The 21,337-nt window shown below is 36.3% G+C and overlaps 2 protein-coding genes across 2 annotated transcripts; one reads left to right on the top strand and one right to left on the bottom strand.

Moving 5' to 3' along the window:
* Window positions 1–8,852, bottom strand: tmem222b (transmembrane protein 222b). The gene is made up of 6 exons (XM_046844422.1): window positions 8,686–8,852; window positions 7,184–7,268; window positions 6,640–6,671; window positions 4,418–4,514; window positions 4,171–4,301; window positions 1–1,148 (listed from the first exon to the last, which is right to left on the bottom strand). Exons 1-6 carry the CDS (start codon window positions 8,802–8,804, stop codon window positions 1,061–1,063), a joined length of 552 nt encoding a protein of 183 aa, XP_046700378.1. The 5' UTR covers window positions 8,805–8,852; the 3' UTR covers window positions 1–1,060.
* A 1,136-nt stretch (window positions 8,853–9,988) lies between these two features.
* sh3bgrl3 (SH3 domain binding glutamate-rich protein like 3) lies at window positions 9,989–21,218 on the top strand. Its single transcript, XM_046844269.1, has 3 exons — window positions 9,989–10,272; window positions 16,961–17,128; window positions 19,347–21,218. The coding sequence occupies exons 1-3, from the start codon at window positions 10,228–10,230 to the stop codon at window positions 19,410–19,412; spliced, it is 279 nt and encodes a 92-aa protein (XP_046700225.1). The 5' UTR covers window positions 9,989–10,227; the 3' UTR covers window positions 19,413–21,218.
* Window positions 21,219–21,337: the final 119 nt, after the last annotated feature.

Raw genomic sequence — 21,337 nt, forward strand, 5'->3', positions numbered from 1 at the left:
TAATATATTGGGTTTTTATTAAAACCAGTTGTGATGTTCCTCTCCTGCATGAAGAACAAAGTTGTGCTTAGAATTCCATTGTAGACATGAGGCATCACAGATCATGAACCAGAATTGTCATTTAATGGGAAGGAATCCTGCTTTAAATACAAATCGGCTCATTAGAATTGATTCAAACATGTATATAAGAATATATTAATATATATTTTTGGTGGTTTGTTGTTTGGCTTCATCAGTGGTTAGTGCGTTTAACAACAGACATAATTCAGAATCAACACGCAGTTTTACCGAAAGTCAAAGGTGACAGTGATGAGAAAAATAAAACCATAGCTTTAATATTAAATAATCAATTCAATCCTGATCAGTTACGGGAAATCTGGAGGTTATCCCGGGAAACACGGGGCATGATTTCGGCATAAATCCTGATTTGAATGCCAGACCGAATACAGCACCATGCACACACAGAGGGGGTAATTGAGTGCAGCCAATCCAGAAAGGACACAATGAGAACATGCACAGAAATACAGACAGAATCCATGTATGTTTAACATTTTGCTCAGAAATGTACCTCAAAAATACAATAAACCTCATATTTGCATTTCAGTATAGTAATCGAGTGCAAAGACCAAATCTGTATAGAAATAGAAAATGACTGAAATGCTTCCATAAACAGGATACATACAATAGGGATGGAAAAAAAAAACTTATGTACGTAGGATGTGGATGTGGTGTTTGTGCGCAGATAGAAAAATTAGTCGCATTAAATTGTCTACACTGAGGTTATGATTGTGGGACCGAATAAAGCACCACTAATTTTATACCTTAGAAGACATTTCAAGTGAGTATACCCTTTCTTATTTTACAGCAAGAAAAGTTGGTTTTCTCCGTCTGTCCTATAAAAAAACAGGTTTATTGTATTAGCTTTCAAGTGTAAAGTTCCTCTTCTGCACGTGGACGAGATTGCTGTTCCCCTGAAGTCCAGTTGACATTCACTGGAGTCCCACTTGATGGTCCAGACCAGGATCTCCATCAGGTCTTCTTTCACTTCATACCCGTGTGATCAGCGCAGGTTCATGTACAGAGCCAAGGACACTGTGATGCTGATTAATATAAGAAACGGCAGCCAGGTCTTTAGAAATCCAGCACAGCTGCAAGGTAGGAGAAAGAGTCAGATCAGCACCTTTCACACATTCACTGTACTCTTACCATTACCATCCACTACATCAGGAAAACTTGTGCAGTTAGTAGAAGTGTATACAATCATGCAGATACAGATTAAGATCTTCAGGTGATCTTCACAACAAACTGAACAAAATGAAGCAAAAGTGTGTAATAAATAAATAAATAAATAAAAAGAAAAAAATCACATTCACAAGGACAAACAAAGCTAACAAATGAAAACACCCCTCAGAAAGGCTTAATAGGTCTAAGCCTGATGGGAGACCCCCCGTTTTAATATCAAGCACACAAATTGGGGGGGAAAAAAAAACACTGTTGTGCTTTTACTTTTTCTCAATACAGAAAAAATTAATAATTAAAAGTATTATTGCATATATGAATGTTTCATGTATGATACAGCGCCTTTTATTTTTAATTCTGATTGGCCAGTGAACATTATTTTTCTATAACATGATAAGATCATTTTTACTGTAACAGCCAATTCACAGGAACTTGTATGGCAGGATATCAGTTGATTGTAAAGTGCAAGTGTTTGTGGAAGGAGTCTCTAATATCACCACAGTTAGTGGTCCATCAGTCAGGTTCCCCTGCTGATCTTCACCTTCACCTTCACCTTGACTAGACTCTGACTCGAATGAAATTAAATCCTCTTCTACTTCCAGCACAATATATTATTGGATTCTACTCTATTATTCACACTCCATATTAAATCTCTATGTACTCTATGTGAACAGTTAATGAACAGTTAATACACGTAATACTAAATCTCTGCTGCGTTCTCACAAACATTTCCATGTACAAAGTAATTTCCTTTACAATACAAGCAACGCCTGGTATTACACATTCTTCTTAATTAATTTTTTAACCATTACACACTATGCTCTATTGGTGGTCTCTATGACACACTAGAAACACTACTGTGAAGCTCTTTCGTGTCTCTCACGACTATTTTTTTAGTAGGGCTGCAACAACTAATTAATAAAATCGTTAATAATCGAAAATAAGATTCTTTGTAAACAAATGCCGTTACCGATTAGTTGGGCTCAAGTTATGGGTTAGCGTGATGGCAAGATAACACAGGCGCTTTGTGAAATGGCTGAGAGTACAGGGTCAACCGTTAGCAGGAAAAAGCGTGTGTTCCAAGTCATCCAATCCATGGAAACATTTTTTATTAAACAGAACAAAGAAGAGTGCAACCTGCAAGTTATGCAAAACTGAGCTTATGTGGCATGAAGGTACTGTGAAAAGAAAACACACTGGTGTCACGCACGGATGAAGGCAAAACATCAGCTCAGTGAGCAAAAACTGTATAATCATCTTAATGTGAAAATGGTGTAGTTTAATGAAGCACTTTTGTGTAAACTGTTTGTTTGTAACTTCGGGACAGTCGCACTGGATCTGTTCTGTGGTGACTCGCGAGCATCAGGTTGCGCGATCAGCTCGCTTATCTGTTTTCAAACGTGATGTACTGCGGCTTTACTACGTTCAAATGTTTGTATATTTAATGTATGCATATTATTTAATTATCAAACCAAATTTTATTAATTATATATTCTAGATGCTTATATCTCCACAAATGTACAAAATGTCTGCTATTATAATTATTATAATATATTTTATATTGATTTTTAAAGCATGGTTGTCAACTTGCCATCTGCAATTATCATTAAAAACAATACAAATGTCGATACCTTGCGTACTCAAATGTTTTTTGTTTTTTCCCCCCAGAAAGAAACAACCCAGCATTAATGAATTTGTTCAAGGAGAAATCCCCATACACTCCTCAACAAGCAGCTACTGTAACCTTTAAAATAGCAAAATTAAAGATAAACTTAATATGTGGCTCTTGCATTTTTTTAGTACACTTTCATACATAAATAAGGTTTTATAAAGTTATGAATCGTTAGTTGAAGCCCTAATCGAATTCATGTTTGTGACTTCTTTAGAAAACATTTAGTGTTTTTATTTAAATGAATTAGTCACATTACACAACTACATTTATCTTCATCTAGTACTGGGATGTTTTAGCAAATTGACGTGCCATAATAAAGACTTTATCAACGCTAATAGCCTTGTACAGGTCATATAGAACAAATTGATGATTAGGATTATTTATAGTTGTAGTGTGTATTTGCATTAGTCAGTCATTTTTAGTAGATTACTTTCCAGAATGTTCCTTTCTGTGGGTTTCCATTCAACCTATTATGTATTAATCTATTTAAATTTAGTTCTCATTATAATTTGAGCCTCTACAAGAAACAAAATAAAATGCAACTGGCCCAATACAATTGTAGAATGTTAACAAACTAAAGAACAGTATTTGTAAACAGCTTTAATAAGGTAATGGTTCTGGCAAAAAAAATAAATCAAACCAGCTTAATGGACAACTGACATTTTCTTTTCTTTTCTACCATTAAGGTAATTCTACCTTCCATTGTGCAATTTTATTCGTTTAGACAGCAGCTGGCTCATGCACCTGCTGTACACTTGTTGACATTGTGTTTAAAGGCCGCATACTGTTGACACAAGAATCCCTTTAATGTCTATTAACCTCATACAACACAGCTACTATATGGTAGGATGCATTTCCTGTAAAACTGAAGCATCGTTAAACATGTAAATGACAAACCTTCACAATTTATTCACCACTTACAAAACCATAACTTTTCTATTCTCATTTATGACCACTGTCTCAAAACTCTCTGATCAAGTCTCTTAATGAATCGATGGAAAGAAATAAACAAAAGATTATGGTGAACAGTATCAAAAGTTTCCAGTTACTGGAAGGAATTGAAATTAACACTGCTGATGCTAATGCTCAAATTAGAAAAGGGGGGTATGAATGAGTGTTTCAGATAATTTAGCTCTTTAGTCTATGCATCAAGAAGTGGTTAATGAATTACAGGTTGAATTCCTTTACAGGATACTAACAGAAAATCCAAAACGAGTCTACTTTATGACATTACATCAAACACTTTCCATTCCACTCACCTGACATGTTTGGCATTAATGAGGGTGAGCAAACAGAGGTTCACCATGTTCCACGTGGTGCTATTGTCATAGCGCATTAGGTTCAACGCCATGGCGACGTGCGAGTGACAATTGTCACAACAGAGGTTGTGCTGAAAAAAGAACAAAATAAAATGTATATTCAGGTCATTTACTGTTGTCAAGTGAAATATTTGTGTTTAGTCAATACAGTTTCCAGAAATATACACCACACAGTAATGAACTTTACCATTCTGTGTTTGTATTCCTCTGAAGCATCGTGAACTGCTCTGTCCCAAGCATTAGTGCCACTGGCATACACTTTGCTGACATCCAGCATCCAGTACCTGAATATAAATATATGGATTACTGAATATCTACAACTGAATATGTCTAAAAATGTTGCATTCCCAACTACTGTACTGCATTTTGCACAACTGACCTTTATTTTGTACAGAACTGCACAGTATTACACACTCAACCGAGTGGTGAATCATTCATTTCCATTTCTCATCACTTGTACTCGGCTGCATTATTTCAGAATATGATCTAAAATTATTGATCTAGAATATTAATAATGTAGCGGATTAATATTCGGATTTAAAAAAGATTCCGATTATTGTTCTCTAAGGAGATTGCTGAAACTACTCACATTTGTTCAAATCTGTTCAATACGTTATTAAAACCTGAAAGAATAGTGGTGAACCATCATCTCTGAGCAAGAAATGTGGTCCGAAAATAATGAAGAATGATCGGGACTGGGGATCGTAATATGAAGAAGTTATCAGTGAGGCTGTTCGGGGAAAAAAAGCTTCAGTTTTCTAAAAAGCACAAAGATTTTACTCTGGAGCAGTGGGAAAAAAAAGTCATGTGGTCTGAGCTTGGATTTGCAGTGTTCCAAAATGATGGGTGCAAGAATTAGGGGAAGAATGAATGGCGGATGAAACCTGTGGGGGCAGCGTTATGATCTGACGTTTGTTCAGATGGTCAGGTCAAAATTTAGAAATAAATAAAGGTCAGCTGACTACCTGAATATGATCAGGTTTTTTAATCAATAGATTTTTTTTTCTTCCCTGATGGCACAAGCACATTCCAAGATGACAATCTCTAGATTCATTGGATTCGTTCATTCACAAAGAGTTGTTCAGGAAGCAGAGTCCAGACCTTAACCACATGAGAATCTTTAGGATGTGCTAATGAAGACTTTACATAGTAATCAGAGTCTCTTATCACCAATATAAGAATATTATTATTGTTATTAAAAATTAGTGCATGCCTTTTTTATTACAGGTTTTTTTTCCTGTAATATACATTGCCTCGCCAAAAAAGTCACACTATTTTATTGGACCACTAGAGGTGATCCGGGTCGCCCCCTATTTTTATGGCTGTTTTTAACCCAGCTTGAGTAGTTTTAGCAATCTCCTTAAGTTCTTTACTTGATGGTCAATAATTTGACCCTTCTGAAAAAGACATATTTTTCAAAAACACAGGATATGTCTTTCCACTGATAGGTTACTCACTGTATCACTGCAAATATGAATCACTGCACTAATTATCCAATAGAAGCCTCTTGGTCCAGGTCGTGATTTATTTTGGTCAGACGTTACAATTAATCTTTACCTGGAGAGCTGTTTTATGTCATTTTTATTCAGAAATGTTTAGTCCTTATTCTTTTATTTTGTTGTACATTGTGAATTTTGTGTGCACTTTGTAAAGTTGTGTGAAGTGTCTCCCTGTTGCTTTTGCTTTATTCGTGGCTGTTTGTGATGCCAAATTCCTTCCTAAGGATGAATAAAGTATTCAACCCTACTACTATATAACGCTTTCTTTCATATTTAAGTGATCACTAGGGATGTGCATCTTTCTGACTTCTAATGCATTACAGAGGCAGACAGGCCTTTGTAGTGCTAAATAAATAAATTAATAAATAAAACCAAGATTCAACAAATTCAGATGTCCTTAAACCGTTCTGTCTGGAGGAAGATGCAGCTCTACCTCTGCCATGTTAATCTATATTCTATGTGACTCTCAGGACAGGTCTTCTTAGAGACTTCATATTCATGTAGCAGTAGTGGTGCTGAGAACAATTTACATGTAAATATTGGTCACAAAATATCAGTCAGTTTATCACACAAATTATTGCACTTTGTAGTTTGAAAGAAAAAGAAGGAAAAAATAAAAAAAAAAATAAAAAAAATTATACACCAAAAAAAAAAAATTTTTTCAAGTATAGCAGATCTACTAATAAGTATATATATATAAATAAATCTTTTTTTTCACTGAGGCAAATATGTTACAAACGATGCATCTGGATTCATGCCAACTTGTATCCGATGCATCACATCACCAACTTTTATCGGAATGCACAAATGGAAATCATTGAATCATAACATCCCTAGTGATCACTGTCCTGTAAAACAAATTTACTCTGAAAACATGCCCCATCAGGTGTATTTAAATGTATTGACTCACTTTGTTGGTCTTCCAAACGCCATGTTGTCTTCCTGCAACAGATCAGTTATTTAGCAATCTATATGTAATAGCCTTTACATTTTTCAGTATTTCATTTTTCCATTTCAAAGTCTTGCTCCAAAATCCTGCCACCAGTCAGCGTTCTGCTAAAGAAGAGTAAACTGGAAGAAGTGAAGGCTTACACGTGCCTCCTCTGAAATACGTTACTGCATCCTTCCTGCTTTTTCCAGCTGTTGAATTTAATGCTTCATTAAAAGTGGTGTAACACACTTACAAGAAAGCGCTATCTACCCTCTTCTGCTTTTATGAGCTTACAGATAGCCATGATGTGCAATTGTCACTTCGATTGACAGGAGCGGGATTATGCCCCTCTCACCTAGTGAACATGGTCAGTTATACTTCCTGGATCTCTTGGATACACAGAAGACTATAAAATTATTGAAAAGCACAAGACCAACAGGCACTAAACTCTATTCTGTTAATACGATTATTCTTACTATAATTAAATATTTAATTCAATTTCATTTCAATCCTACAAACCCACCGATACGAAGTAAGGCCCAGCAAAGTCACGGATCACCCCTGCCGATGTGCAGATCCCCATGTGTCCGATGAATGGAAACAGCCATCTGAAATATCAACCAAAAGGTGTTTTAATTTCAGAGAATCTACAAGATAAAATTTCTATTCAAACTTGCAGTTAAACTCATGGTAGTTGTTACGTAATAAATAGTTACAGGACCTGTAACATGTCTACATATATAAGATATATGTAGTATACACAAACATATGTATGTATATATATATATATATATATATATATATATATATATATATATATATATACACACACACACACACACACACACACACACATATATAAATAATACATTTAATAGTTGCTGCTATTGGCTAATTTAATCAGTGAACAAAAAAGCACTAATGTGGCAGATTTTACAGAAATGTAATCAGGATGCAAGTTAAATAAGATGAACTCCAAAGTATACTTAAGATTTTCAGATGCTACTGAAACAGAAGCAACACATCTTAGGAGGAAGTGGGAGCTCAGTGGTTAAGGCTCTGGGCTACTGATCTGAAGGTTGGGGGTTCAAGTCTAAGGATCTCTAAGAAGCCACTCTTGAAACCTTAATGCTGTCTATGTGTTATTTCCTAACATCGGTCGGATATAAAGAACCAATTTCTATATGACAAGTAAAAAACCTCTGTCACAAACAAGACACTGCTGCAAGATACATCCATACATAATGAACAGTAATTCACCCCAACAATGATAAACGCAGTATACAAATAAAACTAAATAGAATTAAATAGTGTATATATTCATTGGTTTCACTATTAATTATGAGTCAGAATTTGAATTTGTTGTCTGTCTATGGCTGTTTATTGACAAATTTCCAATGGTAGAAAAAAATATTCAGATTAGTTATGCGAGATCCTGCAGCCGTTCTAACAACAGATCCAAACACAAACCTTACTTTAGATTCATATATGTTCAATATTCTGCAACTTTTTAATACTAATAACTAGTTTTAATGCTTAAATACTTAAAATCCAACAAAGCACCTACAAAACTAATCCCACCCAAACAAGGCTTCAGAAAGACTCGGTGGAACTTATTTCTTTTTTATTATTATTTTTTTAGAACATACAGACACAATACAGATGTTTTCATTTCTAAAGAGGGCGTTCTCCCAGACCAGACACCTTTTATGTACACAGGTGGTCTATTCCATACTGTTCCTCCTGTCTGTTTGTGTACAAGTTCCTCCAGATTCTCCCTCGAACATCACTGTTCGCTTCAGGCTTTCTGCTAATTATTATTTCTGCTATATATAATAATTATTTCTGCTATAATTAACAGCTGGGACATGAAAGCTTGAGGAGACTCTGAGGGACACCAGTTTGTGGTAAAGGGAACAGATTAATGCAGGTAGTTTGTGCTAGCTGAAAGCTAGTAGAAACACTCAGTAGTTTTCTCGTCCTATAAGTCAAATAAAGACAAACTCCACTACTAGGAGAACTCACGATAAAACTGGGATTGGTGTCCACACAATACAGTACGGATATCGACTGGTCTTTAGGTCTATCTTCTCAAACGCTATTTGATAATTCTTCACGGACTCTATATCAGCAACATCCGCCATCACAGAGGAACCCAGAGCTACTCTTCCTGCCTGAGCAGACTGGCGGATTGATACTGAAGATGCAGGACCGCCACTGCGGACATTGATTTTAAAAACTTGAGATTGACATAAAAAAAACGATATTATATGTTTGTTTATCAATTTATTTATTAGTCTGAATATATACCTGCATATCTACATTCATTTTGAGAGGAAAATAGAGAAAAGCTTAAGTAGAAGTAGGAACTATTTAATCTCTCTGACTTCCGCCGCGCTCTCTCTCTCTCTCTCTCTCTCTCTCTCTCTCTCTCACATGTTCACACAGTTCTCTGTCAAGGTTTCTTCCTCATACCATCTTGGGGAGTTATTCCTTGCCATGCTGTGTTGCTCATTAAGGATAAGCTTATAAGGAACAAACTTGTAGACACTAAACTTATACAATCCAACCAATTTGACCTCTGTAAACCTACTTTAGGACAATGTCTGTTGTTAAAAGCACAATACAAATAAAACTAAATTGATCTGAAACACCCATTACTGAACACAATGACGGAACTATTATAAATGGACATTCAGATGAGGATGGATTATGGCTGTATAGCAGACTGTTGATATTAATTAATGGCTTTGGACCGGTGCATAATGAATGAACAGTTCTTCATTTAATGATCCATCACTGAACAGCACACCCCAAAAAAGATTAAACTATGATCAATGAACATTTGGTGTTGAGGATGAAGATGGGATCCCTTTTCAATCTTCTTCCTCTCAAGGATTCTTCCTCATACCATCTCAGGGAGTTTTTCCACTTGCTCATTCATTAGTGACAAACTTATAGGCACTAACATAAATTCACATTTTATAACCCATTTATATCTGTAAACCTGCTTTGGGATAATGTCCATAGTTAAAAGCGAATACAATTACATTTAATATAAGTGAAATCAACTGACTGGTTGAGTGATTTTTGTTGGATTTGTTCTGTGGATGTGATGAGTGTTATACTTCTTTCATGAGAAATAAGAAAATTTCCCCATATCCATTCGAATTTGTTAATTAAACCAACTATTTTTTTTAAACTTTTGATTGAAACCTTTATCTCGCTGTCGTTGGTTTTTTTTTTTTATCTTTTCTGCAAGCGCCGTCGCGTTAAAATGACGTCACCCACGTGCGAATAGATAAACTCTGAGCTCCGGAATGGGGGGGCCGACTTTTCATAAAGGAATTGTTAAAGTCTTCATAAAGGAATTTTTAAAGTATTCAATACGGAGTCACATCTTGGAATTTCGTTACATTCCCAAACACAAACAGGATCCTGTGGCTTTAAATTCCCCCAGCGTGTAGTGGTGAAGAGGGAAGTGGGTGTGGGGGAGGAGGGGGAGCGCGCTAACTGTACTCTCTGATATAAACACTGCAGCCAGCACGCAGGAGAGATCTCTGTACAATGGGCGTGAAACTGTACTACACCACCGTGACCGCTTCGAGAGAGGTGAGAAAGTAGCCACGATGAGCTTTATATTCTGCACACTGACACGAATTTGTAGCTTGTTTTTAGGAGAAATGTGGATCGAAGTCCTAATTAGATGAGGGAGACACACCCAATGCTGGAGTATAGTGTTTCGTCTTTTTCAGATCCAGCAGTAGATGTAGGTTCACACCAGGGTTGAACACCACTGATCATCCAGGACACTCAGAAGGAAAGGAAGGGGAGGGAAAGAATTAATGCGAGATTTTTAAGAAAATAAATAAACCAATAAACAAGCTCTTGGGAAGGTCGAGGAGAAGCGGAAGTGTGTGTGTGTGTGTGTGTGTGTGTGTGTGTGTGTGTGTGTGTGTGTGTGTGTGTGTGTAAGTAAAAAAAGTTCGTGCATGTTGCTTCATGCATCACTGTTGGGTAAAGAGCTGCAAAAAAGGCCAATCATTCATCTGCATCATCCGAATAGACCTCAGTCCTGAAGCATGTATCAGTGTGATGAATGGTTCAAGAACATATGTTGGTAGCTCAGTGGTGAAAGCATTGGACTCTGGAACGTCACAAGTTCAAATCCCTGCACCACTAAGTCACTGCTTGGCCCTTTAGCAAGGCCCTTAACCCTCAACTGCTTGGTTATAAGTTGCTCTGGCTAAGAGCATTTGACAAAATGCCATAAATATAAGTGTATTTCTGCTCTCTCCATCAGCCTGGGTGTGTCAGAGGAACTTGTGCTTCAAGGACTTCTCTAATCAGATTACTCACATACCATTTCACAGTGAATCATTAACTAGGCTTTTTACAACCCAGAGAAACCAAGCATGTGCTTTTTATAGTCGAGCCGATTGTTTACACATCTCACAAAACACAGGTCGATTAAATATTCTACTCTTTTTATTACTATTATCGTTATTTCCCATGCACATCAAGAATTAATGTGCACTCCTCCTCTTGTGCATTCCACTAGATTTTGTTGGGCGGATTAGTGTTCCTTTCCACTACATTAGTTACATTAGTACACTGATGTCGACATGTTTTCAGAGACTTCAGCTCATCTTAAAGGTGTTTAGTGTTGATGGGTCGAGGCCAGGGCTCTGTGCAGGAGACTTCATATGCTTTTTCCATTTCAACCTTAACAACAACCACCATGGAGTGTGCTTTGTGCACAGGGGCATTGTCAGGCTAACCCAGTGCATTCAATGAGCAGTAGATGGTAGCACATAACAAACCCTTGTCCTGAATTATTATGATTATTATTAATAGAGGACTAAACAGTGAAGATTGTAAGCACGCAATTGTAGGAAGCAATAGGTGCTTCCTATTTTTTCTTCTTCTTCTGGCTTGGGTATCTATAGCAGACCATCGAAACACATTTGGTAAGTTGTGAAATTTTGCACATTGAGGGATCTGTTCTGAAAGCAGTATTCTGACCAAAATAATGCTAATACTCTACTGCCACCATGAGGTCAAATTTTAGGCCCAATTTGCAAGTATAATTGTTGTACTGTTTTAATTGTGTTTTCAAAATTGCAAAGTTGGGTAACCCTGGATTTTCTGGGACGAGTCAAATAATAAACATCTTTCATCCGAAACCTTTTACCTCTGGATGGAAATCTCTTCAATTAGAGACCACTCTCTGCAACTGGGGATGGTTCCACACGAACAGCCTAAAGATCCATGGAGTTACTGAGCTTTTCAAGAACTATGAGGAAGCATTTGGACTGTCCTTTATATGAACTGTTTACTTTAATGCTTATGATTGCATTTTGTACAGAAAGTTTCTCATTTATGTTTCCATCAATGAACAGTAGTCAAGTTTATTTCTATAGCGCTTTTTACAACGGACATTGTCTCAAAGCAGCTTTACTGAATGTAATAGTTAAGGTGGACGATGTGTATTTTTCCCTGATTAGCAGCCATGGTGAATGCGGCAGGAAAAACTCCCTTAGATGTTATGAGGAAAAAACCTTGAGAGGAATCAGACTCTAAAAGGAACCCATCCTCATTTGGGTGAAATAAAGAGTGTGATTATAGTCTTTAATCATAATCACACACTCCAGTGCTCATGTTAGTTCTTACTCTCCAGTGTTCTGTATTGTTTGATGTCCTTTCTATAGTCTTTTACAGTCATTTGTGGTTATGGAACCAGGAGCTACTAAGCAACTCATAAAATAGCTCAACATTTGAGATCATCACAGATCCAACACCAGCTTCTCCATGCCAGAGCCTTTAAACACTCAAAGGGGTCCAGTGTCCAAACTCCACATGAGGTGGAATCCAAATGGTGCTGGTACGTCTCTAGATGGTTCAGGATGTTTGCAGGGTCGGCATCTACTTCTTGAAAGGTCCACAATCTTCATGCGGTAAACAGTAAACCTCAACAATGATGGAACTATAATGAATGGACATTCGGTGATAAGGATGTTCCCTTTTGAGTCTGGTTCCTCTCAAGGTTTCTTCTTCATACCATCTTAGGAAGTTTGCCACCGTCACCACTGGCTCACTTATTATGGATAAACTTATAAGGAATAAATGTATAGGCACTAAACTTGTACATTCCAAATTCATAACCTCTTTGTCCCAAAGAAGATTTTTAAAAGTGCCACACAAATAAAACTGAATTGAATTTGATTGTCAAAAACAAAATCTCTACTCTATAATGTTGACAAAGGATCCTGAATAATCCAGATGGTTTGCTCTTAATGAACTAATGAATCTGACTGTGAAGACCCCAAAACAAGATAAAGGAGGTATCTCCGGACTAAATCTGGTATTCATCTCAAAACTAAGACCCGAGTCTACGCATGTTAAATTGAATGCAAACGAACATCTGTAATTTAAGTTTTCTTTCTGTAACCACTTTTGGATTCAGTCAGATTTTCTGCTACGAACAGTTTTGCTGAGACTTTTCCTACAAATTAGTTCTAATTGATACAAAATGATTGCATACATTATCTTCAGACCAACCTGGTCTATGTATAATTCAAATGGTTTGCTTGTAATTGGCCAACAAATCAGACAACCACCAAACAGGAATTGAGGCTGTATCACTTTGCAGTCCAGACAATTTTGGTTGACATTTTTCAGGATCAGGACCTGAGGCTATGCAAAAAAATAGTGCCAGAGCCACCATCTGGGCAAATAATATTAAAACTAACTGCCATAATTTCTACTCCTGTTACGCATGTTGTCCATCTTACAAAAATATTTGACTTTTACTTTTAACTGAAGCCACTCGAAAGCTACATTGCAATAAGGTGTCTGTGGAATAATTTGCTTTGATGTTTTTCTGTTATTTGGGATTATCTTAACTTCCTTACCTTAATTGTCTTTTGTCGTTTGTGATCATTCATGGACAGTGATGCACCAGCTGGCTATCATTTCCATATAGCACTTGCAAGCTATCACTAGACATCAGGCCGGCCTGGGGATGATTTCCCATGCAAATAGGTTGAAAGGCTTGCTAATATATTGAGGCATCAATGTTTGGTATAAGTGTTGGGTTTAGCCGCATTATGATATGTTCCAGCTCTGATCCTCTCTGCAGATACTGTGGGCCAACCAATAACTCCATTATCTGGCTGTAGTGTCTAAAAAATAGTAAAAAAAAAACCTTATTTGCATTGTCCAGTGGTTTGTGGCTGTTGTGAATATCCAGAAATGTTCTAAAATGGGTGGGTTTTAGCTTGTTTAAAAGATTGCCAGATTCCTTACCTATATACTAGTATTCTTGTATTGATTTCTGGGGTTAATAGCCATTATTCTAAGCCGTATACCACTGTGTTAGCCTTCTAGGTGGTTCCTGAATAGGTTCCTGTACCAGAAAAATCTATTAATTTCGGACATAAAGAATTCTTACACTTTGAGGTTTTTTTGGCTCCTTGCTGAGTCATCTGTTACTTTTTTCTCTTTTTTGGGGGACAAAATGGGTGTACATGCATGTGTTTGTCAATAGCACTGACACATGTTGTTGCAATTAGTCAGTGAGAATCCTGGTTGAAATAGAAAGTTGTAATGAAATGTTGAGGTGCACTTTTAGTACTCACCTTCTCTTCCAGATGGAGAAAGTTTATGTGGGCAGAGCGTCTTGTAAAGTTGCCTAGCCACTGACATGGAAATGAAATTTTCTACCCACTGTGGCCCTTCTCCAGTAATGTTGGAGTAAGGATCCAATTTCAGCAGCTTCAACACAGTTTAACGCTACTGCTGTTTTCGGTTCTTGTGTTTTAATTCGATCTTCGGTTTGATTCGGTGTCGGATGCAGTCAATGTGAAATCTCTGCTTGATATGCTCTATGCTTTTAAGGCATTGGTGCATTCCTGTTGTTTGCTATAGTTATAGAAAAAGAAAATGCTGTGTATTGTAATTTATTACTTAGATTGTGTTGCATTTCTGCAATCCCAGTAATAAATCAAGTTATCCATAGCAGTAATAATATTAATGATAGCTCATTATTTTTTAAACATTGTAAAGAAATGTATTAAAATATAAATTCATTAGTTGATATGTTCAATGATTAGTTAGTGATTACTGCAGTATATATCAAATATTCCTTACTAGCAAATACTGTAAATAGTTTTTTCTCAGGTAAATGTATATTTATGTGAACTTTTATACTTGTGACATTAAATAAGGGGGTTTGTGACCAGTTATTTTAGGTAGGTGATTTTAAATTTGATTATATTTCACAGGTGTGATGCATAAAGTCATATTCACAAGTTTTTCTACTGTTAGATAAACATAAAATTAGCTAAATGAACCAATAATATACCTATTTTATTATATACAATAATTGAATAGCATTGTTTTTTATGACAGTTTTATGAACTAGTCTGAAGGGATGTTATTGTTTGCATGACAGTTTTGAGACCACATGAATTAAAAATGGTCTAAATGCCTTTGACTGCTGTAAGAAATGGATTTATGGAATGGTGTTTAGGTCAACATTGTAATAATCAGTCAATTTTACCTTGTCTTTGTTTATACATTGTATTTTGCTGATACATTTGAGAAGATTTGTCTTTATAGCAAATAAATTTGCTTTTAAAATTGAGAAAAAGCTTACACATAACAAAGTGCAATAACAGGCTTAAAAAAAACTAGTACATATGTATTTAATTACCAACTTAATAATTACATATATGATGAAAATTTAACTTAACTCCCCATAATGCATAATCAGTAGAAACCTACTTTATTGATGCATAGTAAAAAACTGTAATTTAAACAAATGTGGGAAATTGGCATAGGTGAAAGTGGCCATTAGAAAAAACCTTGCAGACCATTAAAGCTAATCAAATAAAAATAAAATCATCATCATTCAGCTGCTCTCATTAGGGGTCACCACAGCAGATTATCTGTCTCCATGCTATTGTCCTTTACATCTGCCTCTTTCAAACCAACTATCTGCATGTGTTCCCTCACCACATCCATAAACCTCCTCCTTGGCCTTCCTCTTTTCCTTCATGGCCACTCCATCCTCAGCATTCTCATGTCCAAACCATCTCAATCTCACTTCCCTCACCATGTCTATAAATTGTCAATCATGCGCAGTCCATCTAATAAACTTGTTTCTAATCTTGTCCATCCTCGTCACTCCCAATGAAAATCTTAGCATCTTCAGCTCTGCTACCTCCAGCTCCACCTCCTGTCTTTTACTCAATGCCACTGTCTCTAATCCATACAACATCGCAGGTCTCACCACAGTCCTATAAACAAATCACTCCTGCTATCACTCTTCTCCACCCACTCCACCCTGTCTGCAATCTTTCTTCACTTCTCTAACACACTCTCCATTACTTTGCATTGTTGACCCCAGGTACCTGATCTCCTCCACCTTTTCCACCTCTTCTCCTTGCAACCCCCCACTCCACTCCCCTACCTCTCATTTACACACATGTACTCAGTTTTACTCCTACTGACTTTCATTCGCCTTCTCTCCAGAGCGTACCTCCACCTCTCCAGGCTCTTCTCAACCTGCTCCCTACTCTCACCATAAATCACTATCATCTGCAAACATCATAGTCCATGGAGACTCCTGTCTGACCTCGTCTGTCAACATGTCAATCACCACTGCAAACAGGAAAGGGCTCAGAGCCAATCCGTGATGCAGTCCTTAAATCAGTCGTTCCTACTGCACATTTCACTGCTGTCACACTGTCCTCATACATGTCCTGACTTCCTCAGACAATACCACAGCTCCTCTCTTCACCCTGTCGTACGCTTTCTCTAAATCCACAAACACACCATGCAACTCCTTCTGAACTTCTCTATATTTCATCAACATTCTTAAAGCAAATATTGCATCTGTAGTGCTCTCAGAGTGCACTGGCTTGTGCAACCCTAATGGTTGGGTTCTAAAAAGAAATAGATTAAACATAAAAAAAAATATTATTCTTGTTGTATGGTCCAGTGCTGGTCTGCAGTCAGGTGTTTGAGAATCTAAATCTTCTACAGAGATAAAGTACTGCCTTCAGATCACATTGATTTGAATGAATTCAAATAGTTGTGTGTGTGTAAATTACATGCATATGTGTTCAAAAGTTTAAACGTGCACCTTCCTTCTAACAATCAAACAGAATTCAGGCAGAAACCTTATGATATAAATAAACTTACTATGATATAAATAGAAACTTAGTAAGAATTTTGTACCAATGACTGCAGAATATAAGACTAACAGTCGTTCTAAATGTTCTCTCTTTTCTAGGTGAAATCGCAGCAGGCTGAAGTCATGCGCATTTTAGAGAGTAAGAACATCCAGTATGAACTGATTGACATTTCTGTGGGTGGAGACGTCCGGAATGAGATGAGAACCAAGTCGGGTAACCCTACAGCTGCCCCTCCCCAGATTTTCAATGACGATGAGTACTGTGGGGTAAGCAGAAGGTCTTTTCAGTGTGGGTCTTTTTGACATTCAGCAGTTTTATTCAGTTTTCTTTATATACATCATTATTATTATTATTATGCCGTTATTGTACCAGGAACAGTAGAACGGGTCATGAACATCAAAGATACTGTGTTTCAGAGTTACCCAAGGAATATATGTCCATTGAAATATTAATTATGTATATTATTAAATATGTATACAAACTGTGTGAAGTATCCAGGCCCCCTTCCCTTATTAAGATCCCAGAAATAAACTCAAATAATGCAATTTGCATTTTAATTAACATGTAAGTGTTATTTTCTTTGTCAAATTATTATTTCAGGCCCATAATCATTGCTGTATCACATAAGAATGAAATCAACTGACTGCAAATTAAAAAAGAAACATAAATCAGCTAAAATGTTCAGTCAGATTCCAGCTGTAAGAGCTGAGATCATTGGCGCCACCTGGTGGTCGTGTCCTTTCCATTTTCAGCTTTTCAAGCTCCTTCCCTGCTCCTGTGCCTAAAGAAGACTTGCTTTCTTGTTCGCTGCTGAGCAGCATCACCTGACAAGGTCTTGTCTGGTTGAATCCATTCTACATTAAGTGGTGTGATCTGAGATGACTTTCTGCACTCCACTGATAAGATCTACCAGGTCACGATTCGCCTGCTTGCTTGCTTGCACGGTTTCTTGCCATTCTTTCATTAAATTTTTTTCACTCCCGCTTTTATTACAAACCCTAAAAACACACTTACATTTTAAAAAGGATTATATTATAGCTTCTGTATGTAAGATTTAGCCTTTTAGCAGTTTGCACAGAGAACAGTTTTTCTAGATTGTTAACAACTTTTATTTTGCCATTATGGGGTTTTGTATGTAGAATTTTGAGGGAAATAATGAATTTAATCCATTTTGGAAATGAGGCTATAACATAACAAAATGGGGAAAAAATGAAGCGCTGTGATTAATTTCCAGATGCACTGCATATACAGGAAATGTATGTATAATGTCTGTGGGATTATAAAGGGGTCTCTGTGTGGTGCATAGTGTGGAGTATATTAAGTATTTCGTATTCATACCTGGGCAGACATGTATTTTTATTTATTTTTTTGTTTTTTATTATTCTTTCATGGCATTAACTGAAGCATAAAGAAACGTTTTATACTGTACTGATCACACAGTAAAAATCTTTCATATAAGTTGTAGAGTATGTAATTGTGTGCATGGACTGGACCTCAGATACTTGCATCAATTGTGATTTTCGGGTGTCAGTCAATAACTATAACTGTTTTTTTTCTAAATGAAACACTAAATAATTCAATGAACTGCTTCACCTAATTAACAGCATGCTGTGATGTTGAGTTTGGATGAGGATGATGTTTTCTGAGAAACACACTACTCAGTGTGTACAATGTTTAATAATAACACAAATCTCACTGTGTTATAAGTTAATGAATGCTTTGTGGTTTCAGACAAAACCTGGTTTAATTCATTCCCCTTCCTTTTTGAAACCTGTATGCCTGTTTTTTTTTGGTTATAAATAAACTGGATGAAAGATTTCTGCAAACATCGTGCATACATGCTTTTAAACAATACATTTGCTATTCGGGAAAATCTTACTCATGCTCCTGTGTGTATATTTACATGTAAGAAGAAGAATTAATATAAACTAATATAATCTTTAGATCATATAATTTAGATGTATAACATATTCTGAAATGTATTATTTAATAAATTGTTATTTAAGTTAAACTTTTATTGGTGTAAATTAAATACATTTGTGATAACAGAAGGATATATTACGTAACTGTGCCAACAAACATCCATGCATTAATCCATAAGCCATAAACAAACACCTCACTGATGCAAGATTTACAGCTCGCTTATATAAGTATTATATTTAGATTAAACATTATTCAATGGTTTTATTGTTATGGAAGTGAGTAAAAGTAACTTCCAATTAAATTTTCACCTTTACCCAGTTTATTTTGTGCTCTTTCTGTGTGCTTTACCTTTTTCTGTGGGTGGCACTACGTTCTAATGAACGATGTCATTGATAAACTTGGTATTTTACTGGTTATAGACATTTATCAACATACACACACATGAATATGCAGAAAATCTAGAAATGTAAATTTGGTCCTTGCAATATTCACCTAAAATATTGATGAATGTGACCCATTGTTCAGAAACTCATACTCTGGATATTTTTCTCTTCCCGACAGGATTATGAAATGTTTTCCGAGGCAGTAGAAGCAGATACAGTGGAGAAGTTTCTCAAGATTGCATGAGATTCCTACCTTGTAGCATCAACGCCTTTTTTCCGCCGCTTTGCTGGACCATGAGTTGTAAAAGGGAAGCCCTGCCTTGTGTCCTTTGCCCAATGATGATGTCTACTGCTCTTTATAGCTATGCCATTTTAATATGCCAAACACATATTCCTTTCTGCCATGCAGTGACCTAAAAGCACAGAGTAGTCTGCTGGATTTACCTGAATTCTTTTTCACCTGGTTGATTTCATGATTTCAGTATTTCATTTGTGCATGAATCAGCGTTCTCACTGATTTTCTTTTTTTTTTTTTATTCTGAATGTAATTATTTAATTTTACATGCCTGGAATTTCTTGATTGCAATCAGTATATACTTCATCTAAAACTAAGCTGCACTCAAACACAACATAAAACCTGATCTCCTGTGGACCAAAAAATAATAATCTAGCACTTATCTATATATATATTTTTTTTTATCTGTTTGTCTTTACAGCTGCTTGTCTTATCTTGACAACTATGTTGATGTGATTAATGGTCAGCATGTCGTTACTTAAAAAAACGTGGCTGTTTTTGCTGTTGGAGCAGGTGAATAAGACCACCAACTGATCTGAACACAATATTTCATGGCTCTGTATATGTGGCAAACGAATGTTACTAAGGTTCATCGAATGAAAGCATTCCCCTATACTTAATTGTGCCAATAAATGTCCCTGAAAATGCAGTTTCCACATTAATACAGTCTTCTCTTCTGAAACACAAGCTTTGATGTGGTTAGCTCTTGCTTTCCAGACAAGCCTCATCTACAAATGTACTTTTAAAGTGAGAAATAATTGACCTTATAGTTTCCTGTACCCTTTAGTGTCGGAGAATTTTAATAATGCACCAAATGTCTGTGTCCACAGTAAACTTCTTTATCTTTTAGCAGCACACTAGTTGACATCTTTCATAGAACAGCCTTACATTAATCAGAATATTTTCCACTTTATCTACTCTCTAATTGTAAAAATGGTCTGCTATCTTGCATATCTATTTCAGAGCAAGCATTCATTCGTTCGTTCATTTTCAGTAACCACTTACGGTGTAGTGGATCCATGACAGGTAAACGCAGCCGATCAACCTACCTGCATGTTTCTGAACACATCATATGCAACTCAGACCATAACCAGCTGTGCTGCCCAGAAAAACATCTCTCTGTTTATAACAAACAGGCTTTGTATGAACAATCTTTGTCCCTAGCTATAGCATTTATTACTTTGGGTACTAATAAAGAGCCTGCACCTTATGATCAAAATAGACTTTGCAGACTAGAAATGCACTTGGGTACAGCAGGGTGAGATCATTCCATGCTTTAAATAGCAACAGTAGTATTTTATAATCGATGCAACATTATACTGGTAGCCAATGTAGAGTTATACGTCATATAGATTGGAACCAGAGCTCAGGTAGGAGCTGAGAGATGGTAGTGCTGCTCACTCTGCCACCATGCCAACTTTCAACTGAACGTACTTAACCAAAAAGAAATTAAGTAAAATAATCCAAGTGATGGAGTTAATATTATATTTGATTATAATGATAAAAGTTAATTCGGGAAATGTGCCACATTTTCAATCTCATCCAAAAAGTAGTGCTTTACATTGCCAGACCTGTGGACACCTAATGCAACTGAGCTGTTACTTAACCACTTGTGAAGTGTCTCAGGTACATCATACAGCATACAATCATGTAACAAGAACAGAGATTAACAAACACATTGGCCTTTCTTATAATGACTGTATCTGTGTATTCTGTAGTCTTGAATTGAAATAAAACTTAACTTTCAACGATTAATTATGGCTCGTTTTTATTTTCATCGTCTATATATTCCAAGAAATTTTTTTTAATTATTTCTGTTGGACTTCATGGCTTTTGGACCTAGGACCTAAAAAAACAAAAACAAAAACCATTTG

This window comes from Silurus meridionalis, chromosome 29 (assembly GCF_014805685.1).
Source record: "Silurus meridionalis isolate SWU-2019-XX chromosome 29, ASM1480568v1, whole genome shotgun sequence".
Lineage (NCBI taxonomy): Eukaryota > Metazoa > Chordata > Actinopteri > Siluriformes > Siluridae > Silurus > Silurus meridionalis.